Source organism: Solea senegalensis, linkage group LG16, assembly GCF_019176455.1.
Source record: "Solea senegalensis isolate Sse05_10M linkage group LG16, IFAPA_SoseM_1, whole genome shotgun sequence".
Classification (NCBI taxonomy): domain Eukaryota; kingdom Metazoa; phylum Chordata; class Actinopteri; order Pleuronectiformes; family Soleidae; genus Solea; species Solea senegalensis.
Window position 1 is genome coordinate 13,633,746 of NC_058036.1, and position 19,026 is coordinate 13,652,771.

At 41.8% G+C, this 19,026-nt stretch overlaps 2 protein-coding genes and 1 non-coding gene across 5 annotated transcripts in view; 1 reads left to right on the top strand and 2 right to left on the bottom strand.

The window, feature by feature from the left end:
* Positions 1–114: 114 nt before the first annotated feature.
* On the bottom strand, positions 115–8,041 carry LOC122782813 (non-compact myelin associated protein). The gene is made up of 4 exons (XM_044047346.1): positions 7,541–8,041; positions 2,170–2,276; positions 1,868–1,952; positions 115–1,084 (listed from the first exon to the last, which is right to left on the bottom strand). Exons 2-4 carry the CDS (start codon positions 2,261–2,263, stop codon positions 805–807), a joined length of 459 nt encoding a protein of 152 aa, XP_043903281.1. The 5' UTR covers positions 2,264–2,276; positions 7,541–8,041; the 3' UTR covers positions 115–804.
* On the top strand, positions 3,650–3,722 carry trnar-ucg. Its single transcript has one exon. It is a non-coding gene; the product is annotated as a tRNA-Arg (tRNA).
* A 4,820-nt stretch (positions 8,042–12,861) lies between the features above and the next one.
* rcan3 (regulator of calcineurin 3) overlaps positions 12,862–19,026 on the bottom strand; it is a 36,655-nt gene continuing 30,490 nt past the window's right edge. For all 3 annotated transcript variants that reach the window (XM_044047024.1, XM_044047026.1, XM_044047027.1), the window contains 3 exons: positions 17,245–17,418; positions 15,951–16,122; positions 12,862–13,501 (listed from right to left, as the gene is read on the bottom strand). In XM_044047024.1, coding sequence (XP_043902959.1) covers positions 13,347–13,501; positions 15,951–16,122; positions 17,245–17,418 — 501 coding nt within the window. In that variant the 3' untranslated portion in view covers positions 12,862–13,346. The remainder of the gene's footprint in view (positions 13,502–15,950; positions 16,123–17,244; positions 17,419–19,026) is intronic.

Consider the following 19,026-nt stretch of genomic DNA (forward strand, 5'->3'; position numbering starts at 1 on the left):
TGTGGTTGTACGACAAGCTACCAGCAGAGGGCGATGTGACAAATTACATTTAGACGTTATTCACAGTTTCATGTCATGTTCAACTATGAACAAATAACGCACAGGTTGGTCATATTAAGAAATATTCAGAATTTATTCTCATATATTTCCATTTAATAAAGAAACCACACACAATACAAATACAGGAAGAAAATAAAGTGCAAAATCGTTTGGTGTTGTATTTTTGAGAAATGGTTCACAACAGTATGTTAGGCTGACAACCAGAAGTGTCACAGAATATCACTGTGCTCTCTTCACTCTACATGATAAAAATGAAATAAAATAATTGTAAGCATTACACATTGGGTTGTCCTCTGTGGCATACTGTCTTTATTCTATACTAATTTTACATTTACTCAAGAACCTATACGGTCACTCCCTAATACACACTTAACATTGTTGGAACATCAACAAAAAGTACTAACAATAAGAAACCTAATGGCATCTATCCTCTGAACACTGACTGAGCCCAAAAAAGCAGCTCTTCATAACCTCCTCTTTCATGCAATATCCTTCATTCAACCCGATGTGTCTGTGTCTGGAACGGTTTTGTTCATTATGTGTATTTTGGACATCAAAATGACACCACTGTCATCCATGTAGTCACCAGCAGTGGCTCAGTTTGTGCAGACAGTGTGACAGCACAAACGCGACGGTCACACGTTGATTGTCCACAGGATTCAGTCAGCACACACAGCACGTGTTCACGGATGAAGATGACACACCAGTCAAGTCCTGCTGTGAGACTAGACCACAGTCTTGGTGCTATGTGTTCTCCAGTGGCGCCGTGTCGTGTATGGTGACCACGGTGGAGCTGCTGGTGGTGCTGAACTGCTCCAGGTGGTTTCCCTCCACGCTGCTCAACTCTGCTCTGGGCAGCTGGAAGCCGTTCTCTGCGATAGGGCTCAAGTTGGTGATGCCCTCCGCCACAGAGTTGATTCCCATGGTGTTCAGCGGCACGTTGCTCTGACCGGTGGATTGTGACATCTTCCCACGTTGTTTGGAGCCACTGTTGGACCCCAGGATTCTGGATGTATGTGTAAACCTGACAACAAGGAGACTTTGTTAAAACCAGACCTTACGTAACACGTGCATCTGTTCAACAGCTTGATAACACAAATATTTAATCAGCTGCTGACATGGCAGCAACTTGGCGCATAAAGGCATGTTGACGGGGTCAAGACAGTGCGCTGTAGTTCAGAATGAGTAAGAAATGTGATTTAAGTGACTTAAAACATGGCAAGGTTTCAGACTCCTGGGATTTTCACACACAACCTGGTCTGAAAAAGAGAAAATATGCAGTACGTTGCAATTCTGCCTCCAGGAGAAAGGCCACACTAGTTTGAAATAACAGAAACGCAACAGTAACTCAAACAACCAATCATTACATAGAAGGTATGTAGGCAGCCAACTGTGAACACATCACATCGTGTGCTATAGCAGCACACAGGGTGCCACTCCTGCCACTTTATTAGGCGTCCTTTGTACCTAATAAAGTGGCCAATAATCTAATTTCTAGTAGACCTTTCCACCAAAGTTGTTCATTACAAGAGATACCTGTCATCCAAGGTTTAAAAGGCATGGAAAAGAAGCAAAAATAACACAGTGAGTGTTAACCGTGTGAATATAAGGATGAATGTCATTGTTCATTGACAACATCTGACTGTGCCTGGTAAAAATAAATAAATAAATAAATAAACAGAAAAAAATGAAAACATCAGTTGTTTACTTGTTGTTCCTGTGGCTAAAAATAGCACCGCTGTTGTTTTGCGGCTCGTGTCATTCAAAACAGAGGAACTGTCCTGGCTAAAGAGGAATGTGGCGCTACCTGTTGTATGTCTTCAGGATGATGAGTAGAATGGCGAGAATGAGGATGATACCGATGACGATGACAGCAATCATAGCCCCAGAACCTGAGAGACACGGGAACAACACTCATTAACACGTGTATGACATGCAGAAGCTTGTTTTTTTTGTAATTTTTTCCTGTTACATATTCTCTCTCTCTTTTGGTGGAGCTCATTTTTGTGCATCCTCCAGGAATATTAATCTTGTGTCAAAGTAGCATTATGTTACACAATAACAGATGTTGTGGCTATTGATCATTTTGATCATGTGATTCATCCTCACTCTGTATAAGTATTTGTTCTTGGGACTTTGTGACGGCAGTGGTGTTTTGAGGTAGCGTAGTGTTGGTCACAGGTGAGACAGTTGAAGTTTGCATCTTCAGCAATAACCTACAAAGACAAAAAAAAAACAAAAACAAGATAAGATAAGATCAGCTTCCCCCAAACCGGCATGTTTATTTATTGTAACAAGATAACAAACAAACATAATAGTAAACACACTTTATAAACATCAGAGAAGTTGATCATATAAAAATGGAAGAGTGACTTGGACAACAATCTGTAGCACGACTTCCTTGTTTAGACAGACGACAAACAGGAGGAGGGCGACGTGCTGAGTGACTTCTGAAAAATCAAAACCGCAAAAAAAGAGGATGCTGTGTTTCCAAAGCACTGATGCACACATTATAACTGTCATTAGCCTACTTTGTAGGTACAGCTTATACTGTGCTTTCACGCATAAGAGGTGCTGGAGAGGTTTGTGTCCTAATGAGTTCTAGAGCTTATTTTTTTTAACATGTACATGAAGTTATTGGTTTTATTGTTATGCAATTATTCCCTTCCTTGATCTGACGCGTCAGTAAAGGCATGTCGTTTCACATCGTCTCGTAAAACTCACAAACTCACTCACATTTCCTCGAACTATCTTTGTTACTACCAAATAAAATCAGATGAAGAAGAAGAGTTGGTATTATGGTCTGCATTTATATAGAGCTTTTTGTCTTGATGGGCTGCTTTATACTACAGTTGTCACCATGGGCTTAAATGTCTTTGCACAAGGACAGGAACTGAACCCACAACCTTCCAGTTGAATGACAACTCACCCTACCACTGAGCCACCATGGCACAATCCTAACGCCTCACTTTTTTAACTTAACTTAACCTTTTTTTTTTTTAACAGTAAATGTCATCAACTTTAAGACTTTTATTTGAAGTAACACTATAAAAAAAGTGACTTCAGCGTCTGCCAGAGTCAAAAGTATCGATCCAGTGTGATGCACATTTGCATGACGCACATTTGCAAGAGATGGAAACACACATGCAAACTTAATAAAATAAAAAAAAATAACGACACTCGCAGTGTCTGATACGCTGTAATTATGATCACACGGACTTCCACTGAGCCTCCGCTCAAACGCGCGTCATCGTGGGACGTCCTCGGCCTCTTGACGCAAAAACAAAGACTCGATAATCTGACTCATTATTTCATTATCACCGGGATCATCTTGGACTTGAGTTCAGTTGTAGTAATCTGATAATGTGGCATTTAAATATCATGGTAGTCACACACACACTGGTTTGAGGACATTGACATACATACATTTCCTGGAGACTTATTCTGACCTTAACCATAATTATTACTGATTCAAACGATGTTTTAATGCGGACTCAATTTTTGTCCCCATAAGGAAGACAAGTCCCCATTATGTGACTACATAAACAGGTTAAGGTCCCCACAACATAAGGAATACCATGTACATGTCGGCCGCGTGGCCTAATGGAAAAGGCGTCTGACTTCGGATCAGAAGATTGCAGGTTCGAGTCCTGCCGTGGTCGATATTTGGCAGCCCGTGGCCAAGTGGAAAGGGAACTTCGCTTGTAGCTGGAGGGTTGCCAGTTCAAATCCCCACCCGGTCAAAAAGGGCTAAGGTACCCAACCCAAATGCTCCCTGGGCTCCTAATTCTAATTCTAGGATGGCTCAAATGCAGAGGAATACTTTCCCTAAGGGGATTAATAAAATAAAATTCTACACACACACACTGATTACTATCTTGAGTTACATCACTCATATTTAAATGTGGAATAACGCATGCAAAACATGTCCTTATTCTGACAGGCCACAGAAGGAAAACACTATCTAAATCAACTAATGTTTGAATTAGAAACTAAAATGTGTTCAATGACTCGCTCCCACTGTATTTACAGTATCCTACACTACGATAGCAGGCTATATTGACATCACAGTATCATGTATACTCACGTCGAACGAGTACATTCAATTTCCTCTAGAATCACTCTCTTTTCATGCCACATTTGTACAAAAAAAAAAACTAACTAACTAACCCTGACCCTCAACTACTACAATAAAAGCAGTTCAAATGTGTCAGGAGATAAGAAATGTCTCGCTGTCTTCTTTATGAATGAATGACTGAACGGTGTTTCACCCGTGCACACAGTCTTTAACCATTAATGGCGCCGCAACGTTTGCATTTCCCCAGCAAACTGTTGAATGTGGCGAGTGTTGTGCGTGTGACACATTTATGTATATATATCATATATGTGACACCCTCACAAGACAAACACGAGAGCACGGCACTCTTTCTAAAGGGCTCACTGTGTGTCGGAGGTTCCTAATGATTCTTTACGACCAAAAAGGCCGGTGCTTGCCACTCCATGTGTTATCCAGCTCCCTGTGCTACAGCAAACACCAAGGCGAGCGGTGTCTTCACGCGCCGCTAAGCACAGAGATTGGCAATGACATAAATATCAGATTTGCTGTTTGCTGAGGTGATAAAACGACAAAGTGATCACACACTGGAGGTTGATAACGCCACTGCTGACGGAAACAGGCTGGTTAATATGTTGTTGTTGATGATAATGCTATGTTTTGAAGTCTTTGCACAGTTTAATGTACGGGTTCTGTGTAAGGTGCTGTTGTTATTTTCCTGCTTTTTACTCTCAATATAAATATCTATTCATTTACATTACAATACCATCAATTAAATATGAAATATAATATAATATACTATAGTACATACACAATAATGATGTATCTGTGTGCTGCAATTTCTTGTTTGTCCTTTTCCTTTTTTTGTGTTGTGTAAACATTTTATGGTGCTGTGCATTCCTGCTGAAGCCTTCATTTCCCAGCGGGATTAATAAAGTTCTATCTCTCTAATCTCTAATCTAACAGACTGACCGATTTGAGCATTCACTCCAAACAAAGCGGCGTTGTAAAGCTCTATCTTTGTTATTCATTCCTACCATATAAAATCAGAAGAAGAGGAGTTGGTATTATGGTCTGTATTTATATAGCGCGCACACACATGCCTCAACCTGGGCTTAAGTGTCTTTGCTTCTAAAACTTAAGAAAGTACTTTTGATACTTAAGTTCGGTAAAAGTCATAGACTTTTGCTCAAGTAATATTCTTAAAAAGTGACTTTAACTTCTACCAGAGTCATCTTCTGGTCACTTTAAGTCTGATTTAGTTGGACTTATGTATGTTTATGTTTACAGTCACTTAATATTCATAGTAAGTATTAGATGGCAGCAAATACAGCGTGTCTTTTTCAGTGGATGTTATTACTCATTTAAAGATTCGCCGCTGTCTGTCAGGGAACCTCTGCACGATGGAATCTTTTTGAGCAAACTCTGCCGTGCCATGAGTGGCAGTTTCCCACACGTCGACTCAACAATGATTGCAGGTTGGTACGCGTCAGGATGAGAGAAGCCCGTATTTGAGGGAACACCTTGGACTAACACACCCCGAGCTCTAATTATTAATCACATAGTCATTTTGTGACGTCACGACTTCAGTCGCACATCCTGGAATACAGACACCTTGTTCTTGGCGCTGCCTAATGGCACATAACTCATAGTTAAACATCTAATAAAAGCAAGTGGAAAGAAGAGCATGGTAATTAAAAAAAACAAAAGAATATATAAGCTTTACATGCAAATATCTCTGCTGCTGCTGCTGCTGCTGCTGTAGTACGGTTTATTTGAGCATTATTTCTTCCTCGTGTCTGCTTTTTAACCAGCTCTGACCTCTGGCCTGAGAAAAGACAGCCGTTTAATGAAACGCGGCGATAGCGCTGTAAAATGTCACTCCACCACGTCCGGACTTCTTATTTGCACTTACAATTGCGGCTTACATCATATCCAAATACAATAAAGCCTCATTAACCTTTACTCCTTGACACAGAAACGATCCTTACTGTCACAACGGGAGAAGGAGACATTTCTACTGCAGATATTCTAACTGGACGTCCAGTAAAGACTGTGACACAGATGACACGTGGTACAGCTTGTGCAAGAGTCAATAAAGGACTTTATATAAGGACCATTTATATAAAAGAACTTTTGCTCCGATGTCAGTATTTTCCTCACGGGCGTGTTTTCAGCCTCTCGGCTTCACTGCCGATTTAATATCCTTTCTCCCGCCCTCAGTAAACACATCATTTATAGATCTGCACTCAAACAGAGAACAGGGAACAATTGGCTTTCCTCTTTTTCAATAAAGAGGAAACATCATTGACAAGTTGTTGACAGCTTCTACTTCTTTCTTCTTTTCCATTTATCGTCAACACGACAGGCACAGGAAGCACGGCCTTCATCAAACTAGCGGTCTGAGTCAATATTTGAGCAGTCAATTTGAAGACGGGTTAATAAGACGCACACACACACTTGTTTTTTTTCCCCAGACATCACATTAAAGCAGCACTGACACGACAGGCCGTGGCCCCGGTTTTCTGACGTCAGAGAGGGTTCTAATTAAAAGAAGGAGTGGCGTTGTCTCTGACGTATATCGGCAGCTATATCGCCGTGGTCCAATGTCTCGCATTGGAACGGGCGAGTGTCCGTTTTTCTTTAGCACAAAAGAGCGGAATGCTAACGATGCTTATCGGAGTGAATAATGAAGCATGAGAAACTATGTGTTCATCATCTGCTGAGTGAGCGAAGATTCTCTCTGATCTCTCCCGACTTGAATCTCATGAATCTTTAACAAAAACAAAAACAAAAACAAGAAATTTGTGCAGATAAAAAAGCTCTGGCGGCTCGTTAATACGTCTTGAATTTTGGTTAATAATTAGGGTCAGCGTCAATAAAACCAAAACAGTAGTACTTGACTTGAGTGCACGTATGCATTTGGACATTTTGTGTCCTGTCTCTGACATTATATTCCTTCAACACATGGTAGGAACTGTAGCCGGTAGTTTTAGCCTCATTTCTTTTAATATGAGCATTTGAAAAGAATGGCTGTGTACGGAGCCATTAGTAAAACACACTAGAACAACTGGTAACCCTTCTATCCTTAGACATACACACATCATTCCTCCAAAGCCAGGAATAAAAACCATACATCACACATGTGATGCTGCTGATCCTTGAATTGCAGCACTGTACAAACAGTTCCATCAGTGACTTATCGTTAAAGGACACACACACTCACACACACACATCTATGTCTCTGCACTCCGACTGTAGGTGGACTAAGAAATCACAAAGCCCTGTGGAATTTAAGCTATTCAGCTTCACCGGAGAGCCACTACTTGCTGTCTCGCCTTGTTGTCTGTCCTCACACACAGCAAAGTCCACTCCCGGAGCAAGAGAAAGGAATCAAAAAGGCAGGGACTAAGCATATGAACTCACCTAAACGTCTCCTCTTTGATTTCAGCCCAAGCCGTCTCCAGATGGGAGCCTGAGCAGTGCAGCGCCCCCCTCCCTCAGCTGAATGAAGGGGGCATAGTCCACTGGTGGACGCCTGACAGTCACAACAGGTCTGGGGAGGGAGAGAGAGAGTGTGTGTGTGAGTGTGTGTGTGTGTGTGTGTGAGCTCCTCCAGGTGTGGAATGTAAAGTCCTGCCGGTGAGACACGCGATTCCTCCGTGTGTGTGTGTGTGTGTGTGTGTGTGCGTTGTTTCTGTGGGAATGAGTGTTTATGAAAGAGAAGGAGGAAATGGAAGAGGCTCCACACTCCCTCACCTGCTGCTCCTCACTGAGAGTAATAATCTCAGGCAGCTGGTTTTTCAGGTCCACCTGCCAGGCCCTTAGGCGTGCCATGTCCACTGATCAAAAGAGTAGTCTGCTCTCACCATGACTACTGCCTCTCAAAATTTGACTTGCCTTCATCTGATAGGATGACAACATCTCATATAGACTATCCCATATATATATATATATATAATTTGGAAGAGCACATACACCTGTGATTTACGTGGATTCAATGCCATCCTGTCCATGTTCACACAAAGGTGTCTTTATCTATGTAGTTGAAAATTAACTACACATGTTCAAAGGGTACTGGGTGTGTTTTCACTACTTGTGTGAAAGTTCTGTCCACACAGGGACAAACAACAAAAACACGGTTGCCGACGACGATTGTTTGCTCATCTTTCCAACCGTCGCCTCTCTTCGTCCCATTCGCAGCAGCTCCAGTGACACACTTGTCTGACACTCGTCATTTCCGGCACAGTGCCAGCCTCATGTTACCTCCTGGGGCGAGGTGGTGCCCGTGACTATAAAGCGAGTCAGTGTTGTGCCTTTGTGAGGAAGTGTAACAAAACTTTCACGTGTTTCGGGAACAAAACATCGTTCTGTTTCGCGCACTGGAGAGAACGCGCTGTTCAGAGGGCCTCGTATGCGTGCGTGTAAGTGAAGAACATCAGGCCAAACAAAGCTGGAGGTCAAGTTTCATAGAGAGAAGAGAAGAGTTTCAGTCCAGTACAAATGGTAAACATGCCTATTATAGGATTCGATTCCACTGAGGGTGAAATGACAGGTCATTTATTTATCCTCAGTCTTACATAAAATACCTTAGAGTGATACTTAAGTACAAATATGTAACCAGAAAATGACTTTGGTAGAAGTTGAAGTCACTTTTTTTTATAATATTACTAAAAGTACAAGTCTTAAAGTTGATGACATTTACTGCACTAAAGTATCAAAAGTCATTTTCTGATATATAATGTACTCAAGTTTTCGAAATAAAAGGATTAACCTGTTGATTATTCTTTTTTTTAGATATTGGTGCTATCCGTGTCATGACCAAGAAAGCTGGTTGTGTTTAGTTGTTGTCCTGTGGTTCCTGTTTTATTTTGAAATTTCCCTCTCCTCTCGTTTCATATAACTTGCTACTTCCCCTTGTCTTTTCCCGCCAGTCTGATTGTCTGCCCCGCCCTGATTGTTTCCACCTGTTCCTCATTACGGTGTGTATGCTGTATGGTCTGTTGCCAGTTCGTCTCGTCTTGTGAACCAGAGAACTCTTGTCAGGTTTTTCTACTTTTGTTAGCGACTTTGTTGTTTCTAGTAGTTTTTCCTTCGAAAAGAGTGTTTTTTTGTTTCTTAGCTTTGCTCGAAAGAGTGTTTTTTGTTTGTTTGTTAGCTTTAGCCCTGTTTTTTGTTAGTTTTTTCCCTCCTAGGAGTATTTCTCACTTTGTCTCCCGAGTCGTGCAATTGGGTCCAAGTCCTTGTCCCGGTGTGACAATCTGGATGTGATGAAGCATTTATCCAGGGATGAAACAATTACTCCATTCATAATCAATCCATTTATCTTTGAGGTTGATTCCGTTTTAATAAATTATTAAAACGGAATCATTTTGGTTTTTGGACACAAGAAGACATTGGAGAATCGCCCGAGAGACACTTTATATAATATTATATGAAGAATAATAAACAGATAGATGAAAATAATCATTAGTTGCAGCCCCAATTGTATGAAATTGCTCCACGACTGAGTGATTTTGAACAGTAAAACAGTCAAATTCACTTTTAAAACTCCTCTGTTCTCACTTTACGAGCACAATGTTGCCGTTGCCTCCGTCTGCTTTGACATAAAAACGATCATTTCCTATATTCAGTGTGGGAACAGACATTTACCTGTATTCAATAATATACTACAACTTTTCTTTCATGTAGGTTGAATCATGAGAAAAAGATACAAGGTTTGTTTCCACTATATTCATTATATGACAATCTTTATGTTGAGTTAATGGATTATTTAACGGTATTAAAGGGTGTATTTTTACTGGACTGTAATGCACTTTTAAGGACTCACTAAAAGCCTCCGAGCGATGCCAAGATTCCTGTGTGAGCACTGGAGACGATGATTGCCGTTTTTAATTCTACACAGTGTACATTTTTTACAAGACATTTAGAGTCAGTGGATCCATTAACAGCCACCAGGACCATGTGAACCTGATCTGCTGCTTACCTCAGGTGCATGTGTATCATCATGTTTAACAGTGAGGGTCATTGTGAGGAGGAGGAGGAGGAACCCCCAAAAAAAAAGAAGAGAGGGCTTTTTGTGTCGTGGAGAAGAAGGCACACAGTGTCCAGTGTACGCTTCATCTCACAGCTATTGCTCAACATATGGACAGTCGTCCGTTGTGTTGTTTTGGCCTCTACAGACCAGGTAAATAGGATTATGTAATTATGTTCTGAATAATATTCAAATAAAAGGAAACATAACGTGAAATAATAAAAATGCCATTCCTCTTCTTTCATGTTGCCTTGAAGTAAAAGGAAACATCTAAAATAAACAACACTAAAACATGGCTTTTAAGAATATGTCTTTATGTATATTGTATGTGAAACGAAGAACTATTATACTACACAAATAGAAGCAGATACTGTAAGAGACAGAGACCATCTCTGAGAAATAAGTACAGAACAAGAAAATACAGATACCGGTATTATAGAACTGTAAATTATTGCTTGTTTTGCTACTTTGTTTTCTGGATTTTCTACAATACAAGATACAATATTCATATTGGAACGGAAACGGTACGACAGTGACAAACTGGATTATTGACCTTTTTAGTGGATGTTCCCCAGAAATATCAGAAACATTCAAACAGAGTCCAATGTCCAACTGTTTAACACAACACAATGACAGTTGCATTTGATTGAGCATCTTTAGAAGTTTTTTTTTTTTTTTTTTTTTTTTTTTTTCCATTACAACACTGCAAAGAGAAGCCGTGACAAAGTGCACACTGGGACTGGCCTCAGCAACAAAAAGACTTGGCATATGTACATAATTATACATTTTCATTTCATCTGCGACCAAAATGCTCCCAGGTTTACGTACCACGACCAGAGTAAAAAAACTGACTTCTCTTTATCATTATCCGCCTCAGTAGTTCCTATACAATCGGCTGTGCGCTTCGATAACTGCGCTGTCAACACAAATGCCTACAAACGTCTGACTTTCTCTGTAGATAAAATGGATGTTTCAAAAACAAAGACACAGATTCTGCTTCTGCTGCATCTCTACCCTTTTTTTCCCAGTCGCATGCGTCCACACATCCAACAGGCCTGAAGACACGCGCGCGCGCACACACACACAAGCAAAAAAAGAAGTGTTTCACTCACTGCAATAATGCTGGTGAAAAGGCTAACCAGGTGTTCAGTTTGAGATAAAAAGATGAAAGAAAAACAAGAATAACAACAGCGACGCAAGACAGAAACGGGAAAAACTACTTCTGTCTCAAGACGGACACATTTTTGTTTTTTAGGAAACAAAACACTGACAATAAAGTGCTGACATGCAGATGGACTTTTGTTTACTGCTAATGTCGATTTCATTCTAAAGATCGTTCCTACACTTGTCGTCGATCCCTGCTAAAAAAAACATTTGCTCCTGTTGCTTCGAAAGCAATGAATAATTTCAATAAATGAGAACTTGAAGCACTTTAATCTGATATAGAAGTGGAAAAATTGAAAAGAAAAGAAAGACGGGTTTTATTGAACCACATGCTGCAGAAAAAATATTATTTTAATATAAAATGAAAAATGCAACAGCAGTTTTGTTGGGAAAATAAACGATTCTCTCTCATGTTAACAAAAATACACAAGCGTCTTTGAGTCTTATGACAGTGTGAGGTGAACGGATGCTTTGGTTGATATCTCATGAGGCTTCCTAAAATTTCCCTTTTTCTCAGCAAAAATGCTTCCACGTCAAACTACAAAATCTAAAAAGGACTGTTTCCACAAATCCGTACTACGCTCGGGTATTTACAAAGAGAAGCAGCGCAGTAACGCGGCGCGCAGCAGGAGACGCGGGGAGCCCCCGGAAACGCTTGGAGACGTCGAGAGATTCTCAGTGCAAAACAAGCAAGTAGGTTTCAGAAAGAAAACCTGACACATAGAAAGTGGGTTCGATCGAGCAGAATAATAATAACAAAAATATTTAAAAGATGTGAATTACAACAAACAAGAAAAAAAGAACACGGGGAATAAACTGCCTCTGATCCTTCAAACTCCCCCAAAAGCCGGAAAAGCGAGAAATGCAAATTCGCTGTCAAGCCAAACACTCAACTGTCAATCATACAAAAAAAAGAAAGAAAGAAACCCATTAAGCTTTTCCACCCAAAGACGCGGGGGTATGGACCGGGGTATGCACTTGCGTCAGAAGCGTCACACACACCGTTTCCTTGTCGTCACAAGCAACAACAATAAAAAAACAAACAAAAAAAAACAAACACCTCAGCTCCTCCATCTACAGAAATAACTAAGCATGCAAAAAAGTGTAGGGTATCAAATACAAGTAAGTAAGAATAAACATCGAAATATTTCAGCCAAAAACGACAACTCTCCAAAATAAAAAGCGAGAAAAAGAAGATAACAAAAAAAAATCGACGTAAAGTCAACAACCACCACAACTCTGTTAGTCACATTATGGCGCTTCGTGCTGTGTGTGATTGTTAAATAGGTTTCTTTTTCGTTGATACATCTTGTTAGTAGTTGCGTTTTTGTGTGTGTTTATTTTTTTTCTCCGTAATATATTCTTATATACATGCAGACGAGAGGGAAGATCACACGTCACACGTCACTCGATCCTGATGGAAGCTGAAGCCACGATAAACAGACGTGATGAGGAAACCATGAGAAAGACACAAACAGGCAGACGTGAACACATGTATGTATACATGCGTACAGTACACACACACACACGCATATATATACTGTATATATATATATATATATGAGAACACGGTTAAATAAAATAAAAAATAAAAACCGTCGAAAAGGGAGAGTTAACGAGCAGCAATGAGAGCTGAGTGTGTGTGTGAGACGAGATGTCAACATTGGGACACTGGGACAGGTAAGTCCTCCCCTCCTGCTGAAAACGAGGAGGGGAAGGGGGGTGGGAAGGGGTTTGGTGGGGTGGAGGCAAGCGTGCCCCGCCTCTCGCCACGCTGTCCGCAGAATGTGATGAGTGTGTATGTGATTCTCATCCATCCCCTTCAAGCCGCCTCATTCCATGGCCACACTCCCCACAAACACCGTCTTTGAGCAATGTTTGTTGGCTTGTTTTTAAATCTTGTAGTTGAACTGAAATGAGGGGCGTCGACGCTCTCTGTGAGTGCAGAGGCAAGAGAGAGAGGGCGGGTGTGTTGCGGATATAAGGGGGCGGTCACGGGCCGCGCCCCCCCGGGCTGCTGGGGAGGAGGTCTCTCTAGTTGAAGACTTTGGGGGGTCCGTCGGGACGTCTGGTCTGGACGATCTGCTGCTTGGCCCGCGCCCCCTCGTCCTCCTCCGTCTCGCTCTCGCACACGTGGACGACCACGCTGGGGGTGGACTCTGTCCCCGCGTGGAGCTCATACTTCTCACCTGTGGAGATGGAGGAATAGAGGGAAAAGGAAAAAGCAACAATTACTACGGAATAAATGGGGCCACACGGTTGGTGTAGTGCAGTGTTCAGCAATTGGTCAGCAATCTGATTTAAAGGAATACTTTTAATTTAGCTTTGTATTACTAGAATAGGGGCAGTATTTTTGAAAAAATGTGCTTCCCAACCTCAGTTTCCCCTGAATTGAGAAATATCTTCATTAGTTTCTTTGTTCCGTGCCCACCAGTGACACTTGGTCCTGTTAGCGTAACTGTTGGCAAAGACACTGTTTACATTCTGGGAACAAGGTCCCGCCCCCCACGAGTGGGTCTAAAAAGTGTGGAATTAGCGTTGCAGTTTCAAGCCTCGGACCAAGTGTCGGGGGACAGGACCTCAGTGTCCGCCATCTTTGCTAACAGTTATGCTAACAGGACCACTGCTAGTGTCACTGAAGTGTTCCTTTAAATTATTTGGAGTAAAATAACTATGTGCATATGTTTGAGGGTGTTTCTCACACACATTTGTCCACGTTATCGTTAGCTTAAGGCAGCAAACGTGGGTTTTTGTTTCGGACTGAGGACGTTTTAAGGATCTTTGTCTGATGAAGATATGATGTTTTGGCCCAAATATTCAACTACTTAGAAAAACATTGTCCCTCGACCACATGTACTCGTAGCGGTTAGCACTTTATTACATTTGTCGGTAAAAAAGGAAAAGACTTCATTCAGGGATGAGTTTGCTCCGGTTTGCTCAGGGACGTTTCAGTATTCAGGGAGAAGGACACAGATTGAAAAGGAAACAAAAACATAGTCCTGCCATTTGTCCAGATGCCACTCTCAGCGGACTTGGACCCAACACACACACACACACTTGTGAGATTGTATCACAGTTGCCATGGAGATGAGATCAGACAGCTGGCAGACAGCAGGAAATTGGTACAGCAGCTTTTCACTGCAGTGCCAAACATGGAAATGGACAGTGAATAGAGTCCTGCTGTTACCATGGGGAGTTGATAGAGGGAGTCAGTGCGCCGTACTGCAGCACGGCGCTAATCTGATTTCAGATGCCAGCATCTGTAGCTGAGGAACAAAGCCATTTCCTGATGCCTTGTGTTGCTATGGTAATGGCAGGACATGTCAAAAGTGGTCCTCTGGGCTGGACTGTGTGTGTGTGGAAAGTTAAATGGTGTTTTTGATGATAACAAAACGATAAGAGTGTTCAGCTGAATACAGATTCAAAAGGGAATGTTTTCCACGATGCCCACACACACACACACAAACACGGAGGGACATTGTTGACATGGACAAACCTTTTCATGTGCATTCGCTGACATTTTAGAAAGGTTGCAGCCGTCTCAAATTGTGTCTAAGAGGCAGACGGAGGCACCATTACAGAGCGGAGAAGCTGCCACAGAACAAGACTGTGGGAAAAGATCTTTCACATTTTCCCAAATCTAACTGAGCCGAGCCGGGCCGAGCCGAGCCGAGCTGCCTACACAAATACAAAAAACTGTGATAGGGTGTGAACTGCAGAAAGATCTCTCGGTGGTGCAGTGGAACCCCATTTGCTTTGTTATCATTTCATTAGCGTGTGGATTAGTGTTATTTAAATGCCTTCTTCATGGGAAGTAACTGTTTTCCTCTGTGTTTACGAAGACAATGCTTTTTTTTCCATTTATTTTAACATTTCAAAGACAATGTGTCCTTGATTTCAGGCAGAGATAGACGCACAGACGCTTCTGATTGTTCATCTGCCTCCACTATCTATCTATCTATCTATCTATCTATCTATCTATCTATCTATCTATCTGTTTTGTTATGGATCTTCTATTGTCTTTTTAATAATAAAAAAACAACAATAATGCTTGAGTAAATAAATATTATTAATTTATCAGACCTTTGTTTTTATTAGTTATGGTTCCTTAAAGGCAAAAAAAATAATTCCCCTTTAAAAAGCCAAGTATGACTGTGACTACAGCACTCTGGCACATAAAGGAGACCAGGATCGACCTGTTGTTGCCAATGATTAATCAATTGCTGTTGAATGGAGGGATTAAGTCAGCTACACACACACACACACTGAGTATTTCTTTAGATGTGCAGAGAGTCAAGGTTAAATACTGTTGACATTGACGTACGGTGGCTTGCACAGTGGATATGATTTATCTTCAAGCTTCAAGCTGTTTTCTTCCTACTACTTGGCCAGGGTCATGTGAACACAGCCATTTCTTTTCCATCCATTGAGCCTCATTAATTCCTAATGCAATTATAAAAGGCAAAAAAAACTGTGATAACTTCCTGCTCATATAATCTTTATACAACACGCTGCTGATGGGCGTTAAATGATTTCCTGATTTTTATCTGGGCTAATGCTTGGAGATAAATGACTCGTCTTGTGTGTATTTAATGTGTGTATATGTGTGGACGTGTGGCACCAGTGTTTAGTACTGACCAGGCCCTAACTTGGCTACTGCACACAACAGGTCGTAGTTGATGACGGGTGTGGCGTCATCGCTCTGGCTCCAGCCCACCGGTGGCGAGGCGGGTGGCGAGATGAGGAACTGTTTGACGGGCTGAGGAGGGGCCAGGTACGACTTGTCGATGTCCTCGTCGCCATTCTGGACCTGTTGGAGAGAGAGAGAGAGAGAGAGAGAGAGAGAGAGTTGGTGATAAATCCTGCAGATAAAGTGATGGAACCTATTTGTTACCGTCTATTTATTATTCTAATTTATTATTATGTTCTATTTTGTGGAAGAATATTTTGTGCACTGACTTATAAACTTGTACACTTGACTGGATAGCGTACATGGCTGAAACCTCAGTTAATGCTGCAGTGACTGTACAAATTTACATCATCTGTGATCTCGAAATAAGGAGTAAATACATTTTCTATCACTTTTTTTCTAAACCCTTGTTTCTACGTGAGCTTCCTCTGGTGGCAAAATCAGAAATACTGTTCTACTGTATACATATGCCAGGGTATGTGATCGTGACGGTTTGAGAACCACTGCTCTAAACAGTTTCTCTCTTGAAAACATAGTCCTGATACTTAACAGCAGGAAAAGCACATTAGGTTTTGCAGTCACAGTCGGACCGCAGGCTCACTTCCTGTGAGGGGCTTGTGATGTTATGATAGCTGCCAATTGCCATAATTACTATACCCACATGTAGCGTCTACCTAAACCGTAAAAATCCTTATTGCTGTAATCTAAGACAGGACGAGTGCAGCAGGGGTCCTGACTGGTCTTGTCCTTGTGATAAAGGCATAAATTATGCAAGGTGACTTTAACAGTTCCTGCGTGAGAATGAATTCAATTGTTTGTAGGTCATTTGATGACAAAGCGATGACATCGACTCTACAACCAGGCTAAATGGGGTTAAAATCCACCTTCACCCAGGTATAAGCGGAAGTTCCTTCCACCTAAAGGAAATACAGATCCACTCTGATCTCATTTTTCTGGATATGATATAATGTTATCATCATCAACTGTGTATATATCGTGTTGTGAGGGTTATGATATCTCTTAAATGGAGGAATCAGGTGAAAAACAGCAACAACAACAAAAATAGAGGTTTTTTTTTTCTCCCTCCTGACTCTGTGTGTGTACTTTTTTGTTTGTGAACGTGATAAAGAGAAGTATGCCCTAGGGCGTAACCGTACATTTAAATAAACTGTGCTCTTCCTTAGAAGGTCTGTGTCTCAGGACCCTGCCTGACCTTTCCCAGACCCTTTAACTCAAACTCACTTGGGCAAAGTAGAGCTTCAGCTTCTTGCCATTGAACTCGGACTCGTGCAGCTCGATGCGAGCGCGGGCAGCGGCCTCTGGGGTGCTGAAGTTGATCCGGACTCTCCGGAAGCTTTTGAACATCTGGAACGTCGTCTGTTCATCGTAGCTTCTAAACAGCGCCTCAAACCTCTCCTGCAGAGGAGACACAAACGCATGAAGAAACGTGATTGGAGATCGATTTTGAACGTATTTATAATGCATGTATGAAGATACGCTCAAAAGAAATACATGGATGAACTGAAATGCATATAAAATGGCATAATTGCTTATATTTTGTATGTTTATTTTGTCTTTTGACACTTCCATCCTCCATCATTATATAAAACACTGTACATAGTCAGTCATCATCTAACCGCTTTATCCTTCACCAGAGGGTCGCGGGGGGTGCTGTGCCAATCTCAGCTACATCGGGCGATAGGCGGGGTACACCCTGGACAGTTCACCAGTCCATCGCAGGGCCACACACAACTAGAGACAAACAACCATTCACTCTTACACTCATTCCTACGGTCAATTTAGAGTGTCCAATTTACCTAATCCCCACATTGCATGTTTTTGGACTGTGGGAGGAAGCCGGAGAACCCGGAGAGAACCCACGCACACACAGGGAGAACATGCAAACTCCATGCAGAAAGGCCCTTGTTCCAACCACTACACCACCGTGTGACCCCACTGTACATAGTCTGAATCCTAAATGTTTAACAATTATGTTTTTGTGTACATTTTGAACACACGAGAGGATGAAACATTTCAGGGTCAATTTGGATCGTTTAGTTAAAAATCACTAACACCTCCATCTGTGCGGCGGACGTGACTCTATCTGCTCTGAAACCATTTCATTTGCCACTGAGATAATGTGGAAATTAGATTTCCCAGCTTCCTGTCATGTTCTAGCGATCGCCTCAAATGCAGTTACTCACAGTCGCTTTTGATCCCTGCGTACAGTAATTCTCTCCCGTCTCTGACCACTGCCCTTATCTCCGTATGCATCCGACTGCTGTTTTTTTTTTAACAATACCCATATGACCTATTCCCATGTTTGCTATGTTTTGTACTCAGTCCTCTCCACGGGCACCAAATTGTCCCCCTCAGCTGTGAACTCAATCAAGCCACTCAGTAGGAGGGTGAAAGGAAAATGAAAAAGACCGCTGAGAGAGAGTGAGAGATGTTTTCCGAGTAATCAAGGGTGCTATTTTTTTGTCTCCTAGCCGACCATCTCCAAACACAGACGGAAACATGACAACCACACGCTTCTTTACGAGAACGGAGATGGATTTTTGATTGAACGTGCTGGCTGCGAAGACAGACAAAGTTCAGACGGCTGTAGCTTCTGCAGGTGCTCCTGAAGTCAGATGTTGCTCCGTGCATTTCACTCTGCAATAATTTACCTCAGCACAAAGCAATTCTATCGCCAGTCAAATGAACAAACGCTTGCCTTCTTACTTCTAATCGTCATTTTGATTTGATGTGATTCATGTGCCCACTGTCCTGAAAGCCACGTCTGTGCAGCCAGTGTTAAACGCCACTATCAAATCATTGTCGGTCCTACGTGACACGCAGAACGGATTCTCTTTCCTCTTACAAGCAGTAGGGGACAGAAAACTAAAATACTCTCACAACACTTCTCTTGTTCAGCTGACACAGCAGCTCTCACATAGAGGAAGGATTCCTGTTACCTGAGGGTACACAGTGACAGTGTAGTGACGAGAGATGCCAGCTCTCTCGCTTTGCTCCATCTTG